Genomic DNA, 22,376 nt, shown 5'->3' with positions numbered 1-22,376 from the left:
CAGGCAGCAAAAAATTAGCCCACTTCTGATTCCCCAAGACTGACTGCCGCTGGGAGAGCGCCACACTCATTTCCCCAAAAGTGCAGTCTGATGCCTATCAAAACGACGACTCCGGTTTAACTGAGAAAAAAGACTTTTTCAATATTATGCCCTCGCCCCCAATATTTTCTGAGTGAAATACATAGTTATACCCCAAAAACTCTTACCTTTTTTTATATATGGGCATGCTGGGAGAATGTACTGGTGGCCCTGAAGGGGAACTTGATAGGGATCCTGAGTATTTATTCATGAGTCTCCATTTAGCAGGAACATATTCTAACGGGGGATCAGGTGGCCACTGGGTGTTTGGTCTTCCCCCCATCGAAGACAGGGGAGTGCTGGCTTGGTCATGGTACGGTGGCAGTGATGACCTACTCACATTGTTGAAGAACACCGACGACAGGGACCCGTGACCAGGGTTAATGTTTTTATTTGATAGCTGTGGGCAATATTTCTCTGGGAGGAACTGATTCTGTGAAGCAGAAGCAAGGGGTTGGAAGAGGGTACTCATGCTACTTAGACTCTGCTGGGTATTTTGTGCACTTTCAGAGAGCGGACGTTCTTCTTGGCAGATTGGGCTGAGCTGGAAATCTTCTCCATCCATAGGAATGTAAGGAGCCAAGGTTTCAAGGTCCAGTTCATTGAAGTCAGTCTGCACAAAAAGAAATTAAGTTGATAAAGAAACTAACCGTTAATAATAATTGTGGCAGTTAGTGTGATATGAAATACTGGTAGATGTGAAACTAAAAAAAATCACTGTACACCAAATTTACCTACATGAAACTGGCTAGGTCCTATTTAAAGATCTTATTTCTATGACTAGCATACACGTTTCATCATATAATCATCAGCAAAGTAGGACAAAAAAATTGAAGAAAAAAGCTTCCAGATAAGCAGTATTTGCTAAAGCAGCTTGCATGCAGCCTGCAACATCACAGTGATCTGAACTAGATCTTGTGTTTCGTTAAGCTTTGAATAACTTGTTTGCCAAGACTCTACAACATGTGGCATGTAGTTCAACCTCAGGCTTTTTCATGCTAAAATAGAATACATAGCTTTCTCGTAACCCAGCTACATGAAAAAAAATGCATAAGTTTTAAGAAATGTAGTTGGAAGGACACTATTGCACTTAAATCTGGTTTGTTTGTTGATCCCCCCCCGCCTTTTTTTTCCTTCTCTTGGAGAACTAGTCGTATGTAAATTCATTTCTCTTGGCATTTGACCAGAGCTGAACAGAGAGGGAAATGAATGTTGGCCCCCCAGTCAGTTCATGACAGGGGCACTTTTCTAACACGCATTTTTGCCACCAGACAAACCTGCTGCTGTGGTGGGACACGCCTGTGCAAGCAGATGCTGAGTCTGACAAAACTGAAGTTTGCACATATCGAGTCTTGCGCCAAGTTTGATCCTGATCCCATGTTTTCCTCCTGTCTGTCCACTCTTTCTATTGCTCTCATTGCTGTTTCTACATCCGAACCTAGATGAAATTTCTTTGGGATATGGACTACAGCCTACCTGTGTCTTACTAAGTCTGCAAATTGCACTGGCAAATTGCAGCACCTCATTTGGACCCAAAATTTCCATAGGATTAATAGAAGGAGGTGAGCCTAAAGTCTGAGCTACCCACCCAGCAATGTCTGTTCCTTTCTCTTAACTATTAAGAAACACAAGCTCTTAACAAAGGCATTTCAATTAAGTGCCTAAAATTAGTTGGGCTGAATCAGGTTTACACCTTTTATTCACTTGATGTAATGTTGTAATAGTGGAGGATGAAAGTTATTTATAGAGGGAATTTCTACACTTACATCCTGATTAGAATGCAGGAGACCGATACTTTGTTACTTCATGTGCAAGTAATTGTCACATCTCCTTGAAATCCTCCAGGAGGTAAGACAAGAGGAATATATCCAAAATGACAGTTTTCATTTTGTAGTTAAAGGAGACATGTGCTATGAGGGGCATTTCGTTCTCCCTTTGAGGTTTTGCAAGAATTAGTTTATTTATATTTTGTTCTAGAAAGGATGTTTACTTGCTAGTCATTAGGCCAGATTAAAAAAAAGTGCAGCTGCTTATATTCGTTATCCCGTCTACAGAAGCTTCCAAATTCTGAAAGCTCTCTGCTGCTTCTTTCTTCTTAGCAGTGCCACCACAGTGACATCCTAAGGCACTTGCTTCAGAGTTAGGGATAGAAATTTACACCCCAGCTTTTGAAAGTGTACCTTATTGCTAGCGTTGTGCATCAGAGTTTTGGTGTACATGTGCAAAGGCAGTTTGCATGTATGTTACTGTACCTGCACATACAGCATGCATCTGTACTACTTGCTAGCAGAGGACTGATTTTCATGGCTTTTGGAAGAGATATTAGTTCCTTACCTGGGAGTTGCACTGACTTTTCGATTCTGTGTCCATTGCAAAGAGTTTTTCAATCACCTCAATCTTAAGATCTTCATCCACAGAACTGTAATAATCTCCTGGGCTGCTTGGCTGCACACAAATAAGAATTTGCTATAAGCAGCAAGATAACTACAGTATAGCCTTAGCATCCTGCTATTCAGTAACAGATCTTTCCTACGATGCCAGGCTCTAGGTATACAGTGTCCTCAGAACCCAAAACTGTCTGCTTCTATCACATGCTTTTCTCCAACACAAGATTACTCATCATGACAAAATTGGAGAGCTATATTCATAAACAAACGCACGCAATAAAGGAACCTAGTTGTTGTTTTTGTTTAAATGTTTTTTTGGCAACGCAGACGAGGAACATGAGATGTATGCTATTTAAATACTTGTGTCAAGAAGAGAGATGCTTAGCACTACCTCCATGTCTTTATTAAAATTGGACACCCTCTAGTAAAGGCTGGCTAAGAGTGGCTCCGGCTCTTGGGGACATTGCCCTGAAAGCACATTCATTCTTCCAGTGAGGAACTCTGTGGAGCTCCTCTCAAAAGCCCGAGTTGTGTCAAGTTTCTGGACTAGAGACCATAACTTCCAGTGAACAAACAAAAAGAGGCCATACGCGTCTGGGGTGATGTTGCTAGTGACCACACCATTTTACATTGGCTTTTTATTTAAGGCTAACTCCTTGAAAGGTGGTAGAACATTCTTCTACTAGTTGTTTTATAGGTTATAGTAATTATTGAGGGACAGCTGGGAGAAAATGAGGACTGCAATGTAAAAGCAGGATATAGTTCCCATTACATGTTTTTGCTATTGATTCTTAAGATTTACGTAGTACAGGAGGGATACAGATACACTGGGCCTTGTTAATAAGCAATGAGACAGGACTTCTAACATGAAAACCTATATTAATGGGACATATGTTGATGGAACTTACATACAAAACATAACATGGATTTATTTTTTTTTAAAGCTCTTCTTACCGTGGAACAACTACTGTTGCTGCTTGCACTTGGAGTACTGCTGCCAGGTGCAATCTGAGGCATTGTAAAGGATGGTATCGTCAGTGTTTCACCTTGAGCAGCGTGGCTTTTCACTTCTGCTGGCCAGGCTTTGTTTGGTGTCAAAACAGCACTGGTGAAGGCAGGGGCTTCCTCAAACTTCTGTGTCCCTGCATGGAGTTTTAACAATATTAATGGATGCTTTTAGGTTGTGCTGTGTTATGATATAATTGCAGCTATTCACTGAAAGTAAACGCTGCTCCTAGTTGCCATGACAATAAGTTGGCATAGACTTAATGCATGTTGGTTAGTTCAGCAAGAAAGCCTGATTCTGCTCTCATTCATAGAAATTTTCCACTGGTGCGAGCACGTGGGCTCTTATAGCCATTACTCCTCATTTTGTACACACAGCAAACAGACCGCGTCTGTTAAGTTTCTAAATGTAGGCTCATATGTGGTTCTCTGTTGCACAAAAATTATTCATACAAATACTAACCAAAATCCAGGGAAATAATGGCATCGCCAGGTGTTGGTGCCAGCTGAGCAAGTTCCTCTGGTTCCTCCTTTAACTTAGTAAACAAGAAGTCACTCTTCTCCGTGCCAGGGATGCCGCTCTCGTAGGTGGTGCTCATCGTCAGCAGGTGAGGCTTGAAGAGCGATTCCGTTTGGTCCATGGAGAACACAACATCGTTCTTCTCAATTTCACTAACAAGAAAATAGGTTTTAGGTATTTTGCACTCTAAAAAAAAAAAAAGACGTGGGTAATGTAGGCAGTACAAACTCTCTAAAGCTGGGGACCATACAAGCGTTTTGGCCTCTCTCAGTCACATGCCAGGCTCTCAACAGGCGAGGCACAGTTCCAGCGTTGCTGAGCACCACCATCTCGGATGACGCAGAGAGTGTGGTCAGGACTTCTGTGGGAATACTCAGGGCTTTGTTGCTCTGCTTTTTAAAGGGCCGTAGTTGAGGCTATAATGACCTAGAGACTATCACTCAAATAAGTATTTCCTGTTTTGGCCCCATCTAGGACCAAAAATACTTGAGTTTTGCCAAACAGAGGCAAAACTCCTGATTGGTCCTGATTTCTGAGATGGAAAACAGCTTCTCCTAGCAACATAAGATACAATTACTACTTAATTTTATCTCTCTGTCATGGCATTAGAAAAACAAAACATATTAGCCGTTGTGTTACATGATACAATCTTCAGTGCAGGCTTTATACTCTGCGGAAGAAAACGGCTGCGGTGTATTTCATCAGCGTGTATGGGAACGGGCATGCCGCATTTTTCACTGATGTCTAACATCAGTAAACAAGACTGAACAAACACGACTAAACTGATTTCAGAACAACGACACTGAATAAGTAGACCCTCTGATTTTTGCACTTCTTCCAGCATGTGAATGTGTATATAGTTTTTCTGTCCTGTACGACGTACCTCAGCACATAGTTGACACAGACGATACACTGAGGCTGGAGGTTGCGTGTATTGTAAATCACCGTCCCTTGAGTCTCCAGCCATACGTATCCGCCGTGCTTGGCAAGCATACGGTACTGGCCCGTCACTACTTGGCCTTTTGTACACACTGAGAAAAGGGGGCAGAGAGAGATAAATAATGCAGCAGGACAGGAACGCACAATATGTAACGCTTGTTGTAAATAAACCCGCTTCTGAGTTTTCATTATGCAAAACTACCCTACGATATTTGTAAGCAAGGATGTGTAACTTTGGGAAAATTTGGCCATTTTAAATACAAAAGGGGATGTTAATTTGAGGTCTCAAGATGCCTGGCATTTGAGTTCTTTAAATGGTCTAAGCACTCGGTGTGGGATTTTTTTTGCATTTAATTTAAGATCCTAATTGCCCCTCAGAATAATGCCTGTTGACTGCATGTTTCTTGAAAGTCCCTGTTCTGGAAGTGCCTCAGTTTAGGCTCCCAAACTGATCTGTAGAAAAGTGTATTTATTTAGGTGACAGATAAGCCCAAGAATCAGATGATTTAAAAGCTATACTCACAAAAAAAAAACAAACCCAAAAAACCCCTCACAGGTTAAATCTATACCTATCTCCTTTTATACCCTAGAGTTAGGAGCAGGAGATATCAACATCACAAATAAAGCGAAGGTGGCACTAGCAGAGCATTGTTCTTAAGAGGCTGAAGAAGTAATATCACTCTTTGAAAAGTAGCAAAATTAAGAATGTAATGTAAATGGGACTGTTTGAGAAATAAAATAAAGCTGAACTACTGTATTTGTCTGTCTGCTCGAGATGTGTTGTTCCTCTGCAACAGCTTGAAATTAGCAGCCTAGAAGGAACCAAGACCCGTGTGACAAATCCAATAATGTTTATTGAACTTGAAATGTTTTTTTGAACTGGCCTGTGTTTCTCAAGCAGTAAAGTGACAATAGTGCGACTTGGGTTTAAAGCTTCATCTAGATGCCTGAAGGGTGAAATCCCCGCACCTCCAATATTTCAGAATATTTGAAGAGAACGACTTTTCAGTATGGAGCTCTGGAGTGCTGACATGTAAAGTTTTATGGTGTCCTGTGTGTTGCAAATCCTTTCCTAAAAGCAGTGAATATTGTCATGTAATTCACAGTTGTCAGTTGAGGAAAAATATTGTCCACCAACATCAATAAAATTGGGGCTGGAGTATGCAAGCATTACTCCTATTAATAAGGGTTTGTGTTTGTAAGCAGGTGTAGTTGCACTGAGTAGCAGAAGTGGGAACTGGCTCGGCTCAAGCTCTGACCACACTGGCAACCTTTCCTTTTAAACAGCTTTTACACCTGAAGACAGTATGCCACCAAACTAATGCCCTAAAAATAATGCAGTTTGACTCAGTAAGGCTGGAAACTGGATTCTGCAGTCTTTGTACAAAAAAATTCCTTGCGAATGTGGCCACTAACAGAAGCTATTTCTTGTCAGTCTCTCCTACATCGCCACCATACAAACATACAAATCCAGGCCAGTGAAATGCAACAACTGTTTTGCAGATAATTGTTGCTGTGTTTATCCTTCTGTCTCTGAAGTTTGTTTGTTTTCTTCTCCTAGGAGTATTTAATCATCCTTCATTTGATTTATTTAGACAAAGTAAAACATTACTTTTATTGATTAAATACTTCTGGTGGAACAAAATCAAAAGGCTTTCATTTCAAAGTGTTTTGGTGACTGGACTGTTCTGCTCTGCTTGTGAAACATAATTACGCTGCTTCCTAATCATCAGCTCATCAATAAGAGTCACAGCGCAGGCGCCTGTTACATTACAAAGAAGCTTTTTACTGCTTTAATCTTTTTTATTATTATTATTCAAAGCATGTCATGTTCTGATATAATAAAGTACAGCAGGATCCTCCGTGGGGTAATCTCATAAATTACTAATACACTTGTAACTGCTGACTTTGTTATCAACGCTACATTTAAGGTTCTGCCTTCAGAGTGAACTTCTCGCTTCTCTCTTTTTTTTTTTTTTTTTAAACTATACATTACCTGTACCTAGTTACAGAACTAGTAACTACTGTTACTAGTTACAGAACTAGTAATATCTCAATGAAGTAAGCTCCAATTTTATTCCTTATCTTTAGGTGGGGAAAGCAGGGATGAATTTAATTGAACACAAAATTTGTTTTTCAATTGCTGAGAGACACTTGAGAAATATGATTCACTTGGAAGGCTTGGCAAACTTCTGCTACGAACTGCCAAGTGGCAGCTCCCAGATGGTGACATTCAGCTCCCCACTGAAGTCAACAGCAAAATTCCCATTGGCTTTAATGGCAACAAGACCAGACTCTAACTGGAAGCGATTATAGATTATTAATTGCCGGATTGGAAAATATAGCGCTGCAGTCAATCTTTTGTGTAGATTTGACAAGACAGAGATTTTCATCTTGCTTGCATAACACGTGAAAAACTGCGTACGCTAAATACTGCCAAACACATTCTAATCTTCCATTTGACGGTGACTAATTAAGACTTTCGTACTCTATATGCAACTATACTGCCAGCCAAGAACACAAACACTATTGTGGCTTGCTCAAATGTGAGGTTGTTATTTCACCTCAAGAAAAAAAAAACAAAAAACAACACAACAACAACCAACTGCAGTACAGTAAAACTGCAATAGGCACGATTTATCACTAAATTAGAAAGAAGGAAATGGAAGGACTTCTGCTTCTATCCAAGAGACTTATTTGAGTTTTTTCTCCCTCTCTCTTCAAACTTAAAGTCACCCTTCTCTAGTATTTCCTATGCATCTGTACAACACTAAATGGCTGGCACTGTCAGAATCGATGGCTGTATTATTGCATGAATATATACTCTATACATAGCATATTTCTAATAAAAATTGTTTAATAAATACAAGTGTGCGGAACATTGATTTTGAGGGGGATGTTTCCATGTATAAATTAACACGGCCAGGAAGAACTAGTAAGTTCTGTATGGCTACGTGCTAGGAAGAACTATTAAGTTGTATATAAGCTATATACCTGCTTGGTTACTCTGCGCATTAGAACAATGTCTCAATGGCATGCATTATGAGACCTAAGGGTTTACTATTTGGAGGTCTTATGTGTGTTTTCTCAAGTCACAGCTTGCTGTTGCTTTGCCTTTGTGGTTGTTCTCTGAGTTGGTAAGAAGCCCGACTGTCCCAGAAGACAAGGGAAGTACTTATCTTAGAAAAACTAAAGGGGTCAAATTTGCTGGCACTGTAAAATCATGGCTCTGTTGTGGGCAACAGCATTTATCACAGCACAGGCTTTGGTCCTGTCCTTCCAACAGTGAAGATGATCCATGTCAATCCCGCGCTATCATAAACACTATGGAACAGTTTGATCCTAAATCTTTAGAAACCATGCAGCGCACAGTGCCTTCAGCACTCCTGCTGCTACAACTCACCCCTCTAGACTTTCCCTTACCTTCACTGTGCTTCTCCGCCAGTCCTCATGCCCAACAGCAAAAGCTTGTAGGACATGGCCCTTTTCAGTAGGCACAAATGGCATCTAGACATAAACTCTGCACTACACGAGGTGAATTGAATTGCTAGAGTGAGGAACAACATCCATCAATGCGCGGTCAAGATGGGTACTAGAAACTCTCCAGAAATCTTTACATGGGCAAGTCCCAACTCAGTGGTCTCGTTTAAGTAACTAGATAGGGGTAACCAACAAGGGCTCGCTCTCTCACTCCTGTTACCAAAGAGACCGCCAGCTCTCATTTCATTCCCTCCCCGGTGCTGTCCCATTCTTAGAACTGCAACACAACGATTCAAAAGCAACAGTGCGCCATACCCACTGATTTCTCGGGATGACTCTTGGTAGCCCAGCACAGGGCCTGGACATCCTATCTATGAATATCACTAATTCCTTTTCACTGTTAAAAGCATGAACGCACTACCTAGGAAAAAATTTTAACAAATACATTCCCAGACAACTCTCAGTAAGTATAGTGTGATTTCTTTTTTTTTTTTTTTAAAAGCAGCTCTGGAAACAGGATGATTCATACCAACACTGTTTTACAGCACACAAATTTAATCACTGCCAAACATTCTTTCAAGTAACATTTCAACTCAAAGCTGTCCTGAATCCTTGCCATTAGAGCTAACGCATGTTCCCTTTTCCCCCTTAAGGTCAGACAGTTACTTTTTGCTGCTACTTTTCTCTGGGAAGTACAGAAATACTTTCTGTAAGTCTATTTGGTGGGCAATTCCACACAGACATGACCTAAGTCACGGTCCTTTTTCCTGAGGACAGAGACTTTGATCATACTAACTACAAGGTGGGGTTTTTTTTCAGTTTGTGGACTCCAGTCTAGGAGCTTTCCTTTGTTTTTATAAAAAGAGCAGCAGCAGACATTTTAGTGATGTGCTGCTGAGAACTCTCCCATACACTAGTTCAGTGGCTGTAACAGCCAAGGGTGAGAAATGTCATTTGTGCATTAGTGCACCGTGCTGTCTCCAGCCATAACGCCAACTCTAAGGACAGAGACCGAAGATTTTAATTCAATAATTTGAAGGCACCTTATGTGTGAAAGAGAGGAAGCGTAACTGTGTGGCCTGCTGAAGAGAGGGAGCAGATCTTGGCTCTGATCTCTGCTCCCGGAAGAATTAGGGTACTTTACATTAAAACAGCTAAAACTGGCAGTTCACATAGGCATAAGAATAACAAGAAGAAGCTGTTCCTGGCAGTATATATTATTTGTTTAATGAATATCCCTTTTAGAAAATCTCCTCGCACATCTGTTTTGGGTGGGGAAGATAGTTGTTATTTGGTAGCAGAAGAAAGACATTCAAAAATACACTGCAATATTCCTGTTACCTTTTACAGCTGCTCTTCCTGCTGAGCCCAATGGCACACCAGAAGGATAATGCCACCAGTAAACACACTTCTCACCAGGCTAGTACTGCCTAACTCAGCTTTTCAAATTTTCAGCTGATCCTTGTATCATCCCTTAGAGAGACAGCGATTCTGCTCTCTACCATCCGACTTTAGTTTTAATTATGGCAAAAATCAGACCCTCTGGAAAGATCAGCAGCAGGTTTCAGCTGGACAATCAGGGGAACCTGTAAGCTTTCTTGCAAAGCGTAAATACTGTTCTCAGAGAATATCTACAGACAAGGTGCGTTTGTATTTTCAACTACTTATTGAGGTACCCGCAAGCTGTGCTTTACGTGCAAACTAGGCAGAAAAATAAAGAATGTGACTTACAGTTCTGGTGACTTTTGGTCATACTCTCCGAATCCAAGGCATGGTAGAACTCGTACGCTGAACGGCCCAGCAGCTCCTCTGGATGGTATCCAATCAACTCTGTTATTCTGGGTTAAGGAAAAAACAAATGTTTAAAATTCAGGTCGCCTTAGCCTTATGCGTGCAGGGCAGCTATCAGCTCTAGTCCTTAGACTAACGAAATTAAAACCACAATATGAGAAATTCTGAACTTCCAAACACATTAGGAGCTGTAGAGGACTTCTGATCACCTTCTGAAATATTTCCATGTTCAGAATAAAATGCCTTCTACTACTACTGGAATAATAATTCCTAGGGATGTCACTATGTGTGTTGCAAATTTTCTCAGGCCTCTTGCGCAGTATCTCATATAGAAGTTCTTAACTGGAAGACCGTGGCTGATGAAGTTCTCAATCTGTCCACTATATGCACAAACTCCCGACTACCATCACTCAAAATCAGATGCATGGGAGAGGGGTAGTGGTTGGCACCGTCAGGTTTAAAAGTACGTGTACATTCAAAAAACATACACAAAAGGATTAAATCACTACTTTGGGTATTGCATTTAATAAAATAAAAACGCAAGGTGAGAAATTAAGGGCAGTTAAAATAAAAGGTTCAGCTCTTCTACTTAGTGTTTCTCAATTATATGAGAACTTTAGCATACGGATTAGGTTACTTGGGTGACTAATCCACAAAATAAGTAGGATTTTACACAAAGAAAGCTATGATCTCAAAAACTAGACCTTTTTTCAGAGCCTTTCTGAGTACTCAGGCAAGGCAGAATTTCTCACAAGTTCCTGAATAAATGAAAATAGGTCACCAAACTGTGCAGATTATTTTCTCTGAGTGGGTGGAAGAAAAGGGTTCTTTTGTCCCAAACTCAATTTGAAATACCATCACACACAACTTTACAGGAAACATGGTTAGTTAAAAAAAAAGAAAAAAATCCTCTATATACATTCAAAATCAAAGATATCGTATCTTCTGGGGAAAGAAGGAAACATTACTGTTTTCCAAGTCAGCCACAACACTCTTAGATGCCTTTTCCTAGCTTTTAAACTGCAATAACAACCTGTAATGTCGCGGAGAGCAGTATCAAAAATGACTACAAACAGACCACTAAGCTGTCATGAACCTTGAAAAGCCGGGAGGGTTTGCAAAGGAATGGTCACATCTTGCAGCACGTTGCTGCCATCAACGGCAGTGCCCGAGTTTTATGCCTCGCAACTGACTCCCTTGGAAAGGCTTTATATCTGCCACCACCATGTTTGATTCGTGGCATTGCTACTTTTAGGAGACGCATCCTCAGGCTTGTGTACTCCCTGGAAGGACTGCCTTGGCCCAGCCCTCCAGACACGAGCATGTCTTTACAAGACAGACATGTAAATACTGTAAAACAAACAGAGCAGGAACATGGCATTCATCTCCCACATCCCCCTCCAGCAAGGAAGACACATGAGATGGAGCTATTTTGTGTATGGTTTGAACGCCAAGGCGTTGAGTCAGCTTTTCCCTCGCCTCCACGGAACTCTATAGCGAATACCCCCCGGGACACCTTGGGTTTGTCACTCTGAAAACTACTCTCTGTCCCGATTTCCATGGAACGAACCTGGGTTCGCTAATAATGGTTTAGCTTAGCAAAGAATTTAGTAATTTTTTTTGGGTTCCCCCAAAGACTTACTCTTCTGTTTATGTTTGCAGTTTTATTTATGCTTACAATTAGACTGACAAAGGGGAAATTCTTGAATCAGGTTTCAAAAAGAGTTGCTTTCTTGACTCTCTTCACTAACAAGCTTCTCAGCTTTTCAATTGCACTCCAGTCAAATCTGTAACTTTGCTCTGAAACCACAATTGCCTGTTCGTTTTTAACAAAAACAGAAGCTCTCACAATGAGTTGGTCATCAGAGAAACAACAAATACAGAAGGAACCCTAATAAAAGTAAGGCTCCCAAAATACAGTTGCTGCTTGCCTTTACCAGTGTGCCCCAGCCGACTGCGTGAAAGTGGCCAGAGGCTTTTGCCAGGACCAGTGTAAATATACAGCCTTTAAAAACAGAAACTATGGCCTTTGGTTATATCATGGCATAGTATCATAAAACCATCCTGGTTAGTTTGGAGCTCATCACAAGGGGAAGGCTTTTAAAATTCAGGAAGTTGAGGATTTACGCTTAATCCAGTCACTGAGAGCTAAGAGCCAAGTGTGTGTGTGTGTGCGCGCGCACGCGTGTGTGTGTGTGGGGGGGGTGGTGAGTGGGGAGAAGGAAAAGGAAATAAAGATAATGGGAAAAAAAAGGAGCATCATGTACCCAGCAGCACCAATGCAAGTCCAAAACCACATTACAGCCTTCATGGGTGTCAACAGTGGAACTGAGATAGCAACCGAAGAACACAACGTGCTACAGCAGGCTGAGGGACTCTTAACTCTTATCATACAGGAATGGCAATCTCTATGCCAAATTGTTTCTTCCAATCCTGTAATTCCCCTCTCAAATTGCTCCTCGCTGTTCATAACAAGCGCCCTCACTATAAAATTACTCTTCTGGTCATTCCATGGCACAGAATGACTTGTGGTGGGATGCTCCTGTGATAATGTAAAATATAATTAGATCTAATGTAATCTTGGACGAAAGATAGCAAGTGGTGGGTTGATATCTTTTTACTACAACCAACTAAAAAGTGCACAGAAAGATAAAAAGAAGATATCAAAGAATTACCCACAAACCCCGCAACACTGGCCAAATTCTAAACCCATGCCTGGGAAAAGTGAAATACTAATCAAGAGTAATTGTTTTAAAATAGTTACTTTAAAAAAAAGTAAACAGCCAAACAGCCTCTATGCCCTTTTTAACTAAACTGTTAACCTGTAACTACTATTCAGATTCATTACGTTCCTCTTTAAACACTCCTGGGAATGAAATGATTTGTTAAAAAAATTATAGAATGTTCCTTTCTCCCATCCCCCCAAAAAAACTCTAGAGCTGGCTGACAGTGTTTCCTAGATAGATTTTAAAATACCACTATTTTATAACAAACACCCTCTCTCTCTCCAAGAATTGCTAGCAGTATTGGGATTGGGTGCATGAATTGGCACCCACTTCCTTTCTTCCTCCTCTGGTGCTGCTGACTCTGAAAAAGCTTAAAAAAGGCTGGCAGGCTGGAAATCAGATTAGCCAATTCCATCCCTGTCTCCATCACACCTGTCCCGTGACCCTCCTGAAACATCCGTGGAAGACTGGCCACAGCCGAGAGCCCGAACAGCACCTGGGCCAGGAGGCGGCGAGTGCTTCGGCGAAGGTCTCTGCACTGACCGCACTTGAGCATCAATTTTGAGGCTCACCAAGTGAGGTGCACCCTCCAAACTCCACGTGTGCTTTCCACAGGAGCCTCCTCTTAGCAATACGACATGCCAAGTGAATACACAAGAGGACTAAGTGCAAAGGAAAAAGCATCCTACGGAGCTATGAGGAGGAGGAGTACCTAACTAAGAGAGTCACAGAAATGCATACGTCCCGTGGGACCAAAGGGTCGTTTACAAACCTGAGTCCAGAACACAAGACTCCTACTTTTGCTTAGACACCAGACAGGAAAATTGCTCTTTGTGCAAGCTGTGGAATGACAAAATTGGAAAACAAACTGTATGGTGGTTTTGGATGGCGTTCCTGCCATGGTAGGCTTTGTGTTTCCTTTGCATTTGTAAAAGCTAAATTGGTGCCAATTAGAAGGATAATAATAATAATTTTTGTTGAAGAAGACAGGTGGGCTGAGAGGCTGTTTGTTCTCCTGTTCACCACTTGTTTCTGAAAGCACAAATAGCTCTGGGAGAATCTTACTTTTGCCAGACTGGCCCTTCAGTTTTCTGAGCTAAACTTGTCACCATGATGTATTGAGGTCAAAATCTCAGAAAACACATTAAAGAGGTGGGCAGTAGCCCTCCACAGTAACGAATCTGTCCCAACTACCGCGACTTAAACACTATTTTGAGCACTACTTTAGTTTCTCTTAATATACCCATTTCTTAGGACGTGGAGTTAAGGCAAAGTTTTGTGCTTAGGGTACACAATGGAGAAACAAGCGATCTGAATCCTGTATTTCTAGATCTGTACAACTTTGCCCTACTTTATCTCTTTGAGAGATGGCAAAGCAAACAAAGCTCACTGCTTCAAAGGCTGCATCTCCTAAGGGATGAGCTATTTCAAGTGCTTTGGTTTTTCTTAAAATTGTGCTTTTCTGTCTCTTTATAGGAGCACAAAACTTTTTATTGTATACCATTTCTTGAGTTAAAATAGTATCGTGAGGACTGAGAAGTCAGGCTCTTTGTGAAAGACTGCTGTAATGTTTACTGCTCGTAAAAAAAGAGCTGGGTGTATATTCGTCGGGCCGTGTGTGGACTGTGTGTGTGAGGGTGTGGATCTCAACAAAATCTTTCTGTATTCAAACCATTCCCAAGTTATTGAAGTTAAATTGGTCTTGACGGGAACACGCAAACAAACAAAGTTATACTTAAAGCAGAATGAGTTAAAAAAAAAAAAGAAAGAAAAAAATTAAATCCTAGCCCAGCCGCTGCGCCTGGGGTTAAAGCACTCTGCCAGCCTGCTATAGAGAGGGCGGCAGGGCAGCGCGGCAGTCCTGACAAGTACCCACATTTCCTCTCTAAAACGTTCATGGCTTCTTCCACTCTAACCCAGGCCAAAGAAGAAAATAAAATGCAAAACCCTGGGACCCCCATCCACTCCTCAGAGGGACGGCTGGCCTGGTCAGGTGTACCTGCCCTGCTAAGCAAAACAACTAGATGGGTACATTAAAAACTGCACCAGGACTCTGGCTCTCCTACTTGTTTGGTCCATCTAAATCAAAGTTTCATTATTAACAAAAGAAGTCGGTTATGTTTTTTCTTAAATATGGCACATACCAAAAGCCAGTTTTGCCAAATTTGGATCTTTGGCTTCAGATATCACCACTATTGTCTCCATACTGGACTTCCTCCCTGAACAGGGATCAAGGGACAGGAGGTCCTTTCAAATGCCTATTTGCATTCTGAACTAATTTAAAAATATTTCCCTAATACAGGTCAAGTGGCAAACTGACTTAAACCCTCATATAAGGTCTCGCGCCTGCGTATTTCTGTTTTACAGGGACATATCTGGAAGCCCAATACAACTCAGCTTCCTCTCAGTCAGGCACAGCCTGGATCCCACGTGTACATTCGTATTAGGAGAAACCTAACTGGGACCAACACTATTGGCATTGCATCCTCCTGCAGCGTCCTATTCCGAATCACCATACACCCTCCCCTTTCCTCCTTTTTCTTCTTCAGTTTTTCCATTAAAATGTTCCAATCAAGACAAGGCAAAAAAGACTATAACTAATTGGGTTTCTTGTAACCAGGAACATACAATTCCCCAAAGCAAGCCATGCCTTCAAAGTAATGGGGAACATACGCTTTTCAGCATGCCGGTGCCAGGGAACTGGTTTGTGACGCAGCCTTCGGAGCCGCCGCCTGCGCATCGCGCCCCGTGCAGAATAGAGTTGTTTCCTTATCCTTCTCTCCCCTCACGCATGCTGCCCACAGCAATCACGGCTTCCCTCTCCCCTCCCCAGCACCCCAGAGAGGTCTCAGGGATGAAGGTGAAAAGCCAACACCACCCACGATGCCACGTTACCCTCCCTTTTCAAAACCCAGGTCCCCTCCCAAACCACAGCGTATGGTTTTCCTTTGTTATGCATAAGCCATAAAGGCTGAGACGGCCTGTTGCTGGGGCACCTGAAGTAGTTTCGGGGTTTTCTATCAAATTCAGACACAGTTTTCACTTTTGTGTATTTTTCCACCACAGAAACATACAGCTGCCATTTGTACCTACCCATCGCCCCTGTGGCCCTGCAGGGGAAGATGTGCTGAGCATCAGCTATGCCACCAAGGTAACAAAATTGCCTTCGTACAAAGAATTGCCTTTTTTTCTGACTAAAACACCCTCAGTGGCAATCCTCCCTGACACAAAAGCACTGTGCGGCTGAACTAAATCCTCACTTGGATTTTTGAATTGTACCACTGATCAGCATTTCCGTACTACAGCTAAAATAATCCTTCCTGTAAACCACTTAGCCAAGGTAAGTGGAGCAAGGGAACATTTTTAAATCGCTCTCCAGGAATGGCCGAAGTAGCCATTTAACAGAACAACCTATTTTTATTATTTATATCTCGCAAACCTTTCTTTACAGGCTCATCACCTTGCAAAAGCTGTTTTAAGAATACAAACATATCCCACCTAACCACTGGCGAGTCACAGGCCCACATACACAAATTATTTTTTGGAAAGCAAAATATATGGGCTAGTGTCTCACACGTTTTAAATGAGGGATGGCCAGTCTTGCCCGCTTCATATCACATCTGTCCTGAACCCTCCCGAGGAAAAACCAAAAGAATCAAGGCACGTCATGTCAGCCAACTAGTTTTTGTTACAAAGTGTTGAAAGGTGGACAGCCTATATTTTGTGTGTCACTTTGTGACAGACAGAGACTACGAGCTTTCCTGAGGAGCTGACAGATGTGATCCTCATTTTCCGCAAGGATAAATTTCAGCTTCATGTGCCAGGGCAGCTCTCTTCTGCACCCACTTAAGCTTCACCCTGATGGTGGATGCTTCCATTAGTAAGGTCCAGCACAGCTGCCATTCATTAAGCTACTTCCTCAGAAATCCTAGAGTTTACTTAACTGAATGCTTTAAAAATAAAAACTTAATGCCCCCTGGAAGCAGACCTTCCCACACCAGATGAACTGCAAAGGGGACACTCAGATCGCTGCAGCCCTCAATGGTATCAGCCCTGAACTGGAAACACGCAATCTCTTAAGGAGAAACGAGCTGTGTCAGCCCTGCTGCTTCACTGCAGAAAGGCCAGAGCAGGTTGAAAAGGGTTTAGGCATCTGACTGGCACATGCTGCTTTTCCTCCCCCGCTCCTCGGCCTGGATTTACATTCCTGGCATAAGCTGCTCCTTCAATACAATTTGTCTAGCAGCACCGAATTTGATAAGAACAGATGAGTGTTTTGCATTTTTATGTGTCTAGTGATGTGTTGCCTGTTGGAGAGAAATCAACATCCCTCTGGGAGGGAAGTGAGAGCCAGGAGGATCTGCTGGGAAGAACCTGAAAGGTTCATGAGGTCTCTTACCTCTCTGGCCTGGCCGGCTTTTTACAGCTTTATCATAATCTCAATAAAACATGAATGAAACATCCAAGCAAAACTATCTAGTAAAAGACGTGCTGTTTTGTTACCCGGTTTTAAAGAAAAATCTCTGAAATTCCCTACAAGTTAAATCCTCCAGAGGAAGCTGTTGTATTTCACTGCCATGTGAAAAGTTTTCCCCATAAATCAATTCCTACTGTCTAAGACAGGGCATAATATGTCATTCTTTTTAAAATAAGTACGTGTATCTAATGGGATAGTATCAGTCCCTCTAGTTCTCATTTATAATTGCTTCTGCATCAAGTCTGGCAGAGATATGTGAGTGATGCAAAATCCTGTTACTCTCCTCTAGCCTGCTACTGAATGTCCTCAGTAATTCAGAGGTACATCGCTTTTAATAGTCGCTACCATACTGTTGCCTGCCCTGCCCCCATCAGCAAAATCCTATTGAGATATCAGTATTTTCATCCTGAAAGTATTAACACAAAAGAAAAAAAAAAGAAGTCTGTTTTATTGCAGTTACATCAGAGGACATTTCTAGTTACAGCACACTTGCTGCTAAATTCTCAGAGAGGTCAGAAGAAGGTCAGTCACAAGTTTCACACTTGTAATCTTGCTTTCATCCACAACTGCTAACACTGCTAGTTTATACGGTTGCTTCATCATATTGTTTAAAATAATGATCTTGCTTAGCACAAGTTTTAAAAAAACCTTGAAGGATGAAAAAAATAACCAAGATCTCAATCCCACGAGTTTTTGTGTAAAATGCAAGCATACGTATAATCCCACTGATAACCCTACAGACCCAGGCAGTTGCTAGCATCTCTAAATTTCAGCAGACTAGTTTCACTAGACAGAAAACTTCATATTAAATTCAGGAATGATCTCATAAACTTAAAAAACTCCCAAACAAACACCAAACCCACAACAATACAGACAGGACTTTCTGGGGAAATGGGGAGCAGGAGGACACTTCATGGGAAGGGATCTGGGGCTCACTCACACGAGGGAAGATGGTTACCACAATATGTAGACAAGAAGAAGAGGTAGACAGTATGAAATGCCACAGAGATCCCAGGGAAAATCACGCAGGCAGAGACGCGGGGGATCTCCATTTTTCTACTCAAGAGGGAAACGTGGGGAGCAGAGGACACAGCCCCTTGCTTGACCCAAGATCTTCCCCTCCCCTTCATTTCGCCATTAAAAGGAGCAGACAGATAACCAGCAAAGGTTGTTTGCTTTTAATTGAGCAAGAGGCTGCAACCCCATTTCATAGCTGCAGATGCTCTGGATGCCTTAGCAATTCTTAGCTAATCTAGAGCATAAAGTACTTTCCAGCTAATTGATAATAGCATCCTGGGCCAAATCAACCATAAGACGGTCCTTGACTAAGGTCCGTAAGGCATGTCATTTCAGATATTCTCTAAAAAACAAGAACAGAAATCCTGTGAACTCTTCAGTTTGTTAAAACCCAAGAAGCTAACGCTTATGGCTCCGAGTTGCCTCATCTGCCAGTGAACTTGAATTCCAAACTGAGCAGGAGGAGGAAATACAACAGGAATACTCTTTTGCCTAAATTGAGATTTGAAATGGATTAAATGAGACACTGAATACCTGTCTTGGTAACAGACTGGACCTTCTTCTAGTCCTTGCTTACCAGGTCCACACAAGAGGACATTTGGAAGGACTGCTTGTTTTGTTCAAGAAGGTAGAAACACCTATGGAAAGGAAAAATCAGTGAAGTTTACCTGTCATCACAGTAGGTAAATTTCATGTCCATGCTATGGCGACTCAGGAAGGTCTTGCTGTCCAGGGGGATATCGATGTTTGAAGGATGCTGAATAGGCTCACACATTATTATAAGGCAGGTGAGAAGAGGCTCTTTATATCCACACAGAGTGTGAGGAGGGCAAGTGTTATACACTTTAACTTGTCCGGTGCAGTGCAAAACCTGAAATAAGGATTTTTGAACGAGAAACAAACTTAGAATGTACTTTCTCTACATGGCAAAATGTCTTTTTACATAAAACCCATGTATTACGGCTAAAATACGATACCTTCCATGTGGCAGACTTGAGGTTAACAGTTCTGCCTCTGTTGGTAACGGTGCATTTCATCCTCATGAAGAAGTCACGCTCAGTTGACATCTCTTTGCTTTTCTTTCCAAAGCCTGGACCTGTATAAGGAAAATAGTAAATGAATTTTCTCAGTTTTGCTTCTTGATTTCTTCTATTTATAAGCATGAAGGATTTGACAGAAATAACAAACTAATTCTCAGATAATTTACCTGCAGAGACCACCAAAGATGCATGGACCATTGAAGAGCAGTTTGTAGAGCTCAGACCTAAAACTTTAAGTGGAACTTAAATGGGACTTTGTGCATTTAATCGTATGTTTTAGCTTGCAGCACATAAATCTTTGCAAAGTGTTACAAGTGAGAACATTATGCCTGTCTTAACTTGATGAAAGGAAAACACTAAGCAAACAATTCTTAGTGCTATCATATATAAGCAATATTTGGCAAAACAAAACAAATCTGCAAAATATTGAATAACTGTTAATGATTACTCTAGAAATGAAAATTCCCTTTTCCATGACTAACAGATCTCTACTGTCAGCCAATTACTTAATTTGGTTATTTAAAAAGCAAACAGCGACTCTTTTCTATTTTCATTATTACCATTTTTCAGACTCAGATTCTCTCGAATTTCTTCATGGTCACATGGATGAGTGAAGTCAAAAATGCTGTGTCCAGTTAATTCCACCTGCGCAGGAGTAAGAACTATATTTAGCCAAATAAAAGCAACTAATGGTATTTATCTGCTTCTAAACACTACCTGTCCAGATGAAATTGGTCGCTAGAAGTAACTGCATCGACAGGATGCTCACAGACACAAATCCTGTGACCCTTCCTTTGTTTATCCTATGCCTCAGTTCTGATTTTCTTCCCAGATCAATTCCCTATCTTTGGATTTGCATGGTGCAGTTAACAGTCTGGTTATTTTCAACATAGAAGAAGAAACCCCTCAATCCACAAAGCAGAAAAGGAGGGACCCAAAAGAGCAGCTCCGTCCCCTCTTTCCCATAGTCTAAAGCACAAGTTGAATAAATGCCCATTCTCTCCACGGTAATATCTAGGAAGGCAAGTCTGCAGTCACCAAAGAGACTACAACTTTGATAGAAAGGGAGAGGGAAAACCCCCACTGTTGTTTGGTGTGCAGGGTACCTGCCTGAGAAATAAGACATTTTATTTCCAGACTTTTTTGCAGTGACACGCAGCTGTTTTTCTGCATTTAGGCATAGGACTCGATTCTAGGAATTGTATTAACAAAGACAGGAAAGTGTTAGGGAACAAGTTACCTGGGTAAGACCCATGTATTTGTTGACATTCTCTGACAAAAAGATCATGTCTCCATCCTGTGTCACCACGGCAATAAATCCCTCCAAAGCTTTCAGGTACAAGTTGTCCATCTGCTGGTCTGCCTCTAGTTCATTCTCATTGTCAGCACATACTGAGAAAAAAAGAAAAAAAATAATGTAAAGCCTTCAGCACCCTACCCAGCCTTTTTCAACACAAGCACATCCAGTTAACAAGGCAACAAAACGTTTTTCTGCTGTTAGAATTTCCTTTCCACGAACCCCTCCTGGTGGGGCCTTCTGAACAGCGTATAAAAGGGATGTCCTTATCACTAGAAAGGCAGGAGATATTTTTCAAAACTTTCTGGAAAATACAATAGACCCTCTATTCACCTTTAGCGTGTTTCTGCAAGATGTATTTTCAGTACATAACGCCTATATACCCAGACATCTTCTTCACGCACATTCTTTTAGCCACGTGCAACCTTTCTGTCTCCTAACAGGCACGAGGCGTAGGGCAAATCTTACAGAAGGAAAGTAAATTTGTGCATTCCTAACAAACATCTAACGGAAGACTTCTTCATCAGGTCAGGTTTTCTAAGAAGTTCAAATACTGTTCCTACAAAGTGTGCCTAAATAGAGCTCTCCACTCAGTATGGAGAAGTCTGTTAACACTACCCTTAGTAGAAAACGTAGAAAAACACTCCTTTGAAGTGCTTTTTGGGTAAACCTCTCTTTCATCCCATAAATCTCAGTATTCCTGGGAAAACACAGATCCATCCCACCGATACCTGCTTTTTCAACTGCAGACATCAGAACTCTCTATGCACCACTCCACCAAACCCTGACAAGCTTCGTCACCCACCTACGCTCCTCCTGTCCCTCAAAAGCAGGAGGCCCTCAAACCCCACTTACATCCCGTATGTTTGCCTATGCAGATTCATGAACCCAGTGCATCCTACCCGTTTTTGGGAAAGACATGCCACTGTTATGCTGAAATCTAAGGCTATGCTAGAATATTCATTGAAGCATTTTTTTGGTTACGCGTTTTCCCTGTTGCTTTTTGTCTGGGCTGCAGAGACACTTGACAGCACCCCGATGCCCTCGTCGTGTGTGCTCCACATTGCTCATCTCCTGCGATGGGGGGGGCGAAGCAGGCAAAGCTGCAAGCAGGCAGGGAGAGACACTGCTCCTCCTAATGCCAGTCACCAAAAGTGTCCACTCAGCACTCTTGCCTTCCCTCCTATGCTTTTAAGCATGTTTCAGCTCCATGAATAAGAAGCCTGCAGGAGATGATTTGTAGATGACTAGTATCAAAAAGTTTCTGTGTAGGAGCAGGCCCATTCATTTCTTGACATGTTTTACATGAAACTTCTGGGATTTTTCTCTTTACAGAACTTTTTGCAGATATCGCATCTGATCTGTGTACCTCAGACATGCTGTGGTGAGCTTATCTTTACAGTTTCGTCAGTTAGCCTGCACATATGCAAGAACAAAAAAAACCCCTAATTGTCTCAGAATAACAGGCTCCAACCATACACTGCTGCAGCTAGGAAGCCATAGGTAAGTCCCATCTAGATCAAAGGTGCTCCATAGCCCCAGGGCAGCGAGGATGATCTGAGAGGAGCTGCTCTGTGCCCCTCCCTAGTGGCACAAGAGTGCTCCAGGCTGGAGCCACC

General features: G+C 41.8%; 2 protein-coding genes across 7 annotated transcripts in view; one reads left to right on the top strand and one right to left on the bottom strand.

Annotated features, from left to right (window-relative positions):
- EPAS1 (endothelial PAS domain protein 1) overlaps nt 1-22,376 on the bottom strand; it is a 119,517-nt gene that overhangs the window by 4,965 nt on the left and 92,176 nt on the right. For 2 of the 4 annotated variants that reach the window (XM_074579640.1, XM_074579641.1), the window contains exons 3-13: nt 20,701-20,852; nt 20,021-20,105; nt 19,628-19,690; nt 19,398-19,516; nt 19,089-19,291; nt 10,141-10,247; nt 4,874-5,021; nt 3,934-4,142; nt 3,420-3,607; nt 2,413-2,523; nt 207-691 (exon numbers count right to left, since the gene is read on the bottom strand). In XM_074579640.1, coding sequence (XP_074435741.1) covers nt 207-691; nt 2,413-2,523; nt 3,420-3,607; nt 3,934-4,142; nt 4,874-5,021; nt 10,141-10,247; nt 19,089-19,291; nt 19,398-19,516; nt 19,628-19,690; nt 20,021-20,105; nt 20,701-20,852 — 1,870 coding nt within the window. The remainder of the gene's footprint in view (nt 1-206; nt 692-2,412; nt 2,524-3,419; nt 3,608-3,933; nt 4,143-4,873; nt 5,022-10,140; nt 10,248-19,088; nt 19,292-19,397; nt 19,517-19,627; nt 19,691-20,020; nt 20,106-20,700; nt 20,853-22,376) is intronic. The other 2 variants (XM_074579642.1, XM_074579643.1) reach the window with 1 other exon arrangement.
- Nucleotides 1-22,376, top strand: part of TMEM247 (transmembrane protein 247) — a 139,000-nt gene that overhangs the window by 106,947 nt on the left and 9,677 nt on the right. The window contains exon 8 of one of the 3 annotated variants that reach the window (XM_074579646.1): nt 7,021-7,787. The exons of 1 other annotated variant lie outside the window; for it this stretch is intronic. The gene's annotated coding sequence lies outside the window, so the exon portion shown is untranslated. Of the gene's footprint in view, nt 1-3,409; nt 5,693-7,020; nt 7,788-22,376 lie in introns of those variants that run through there. One more of the 3 variants, XM_074579649.1, reaches the window with a different exon arrangement.

Source organism: Larus michahellis, chromosome 3 (assembly GCF_964199755.1).
Source record: "Larus michahellis chromosome 3, bLarMic1.1, whole genome shotgun sequence".
NCBI lineage: Eukaryota > Metazoa > Chordata > Aves > Charadriiformes > Laridae > Larus > Larus michahellis.
The sequence above is the reverse complement of the archived record's forward strand: the minus strand, read 5'-3'. Positions and strand labels throughout refer to the sequence as shown.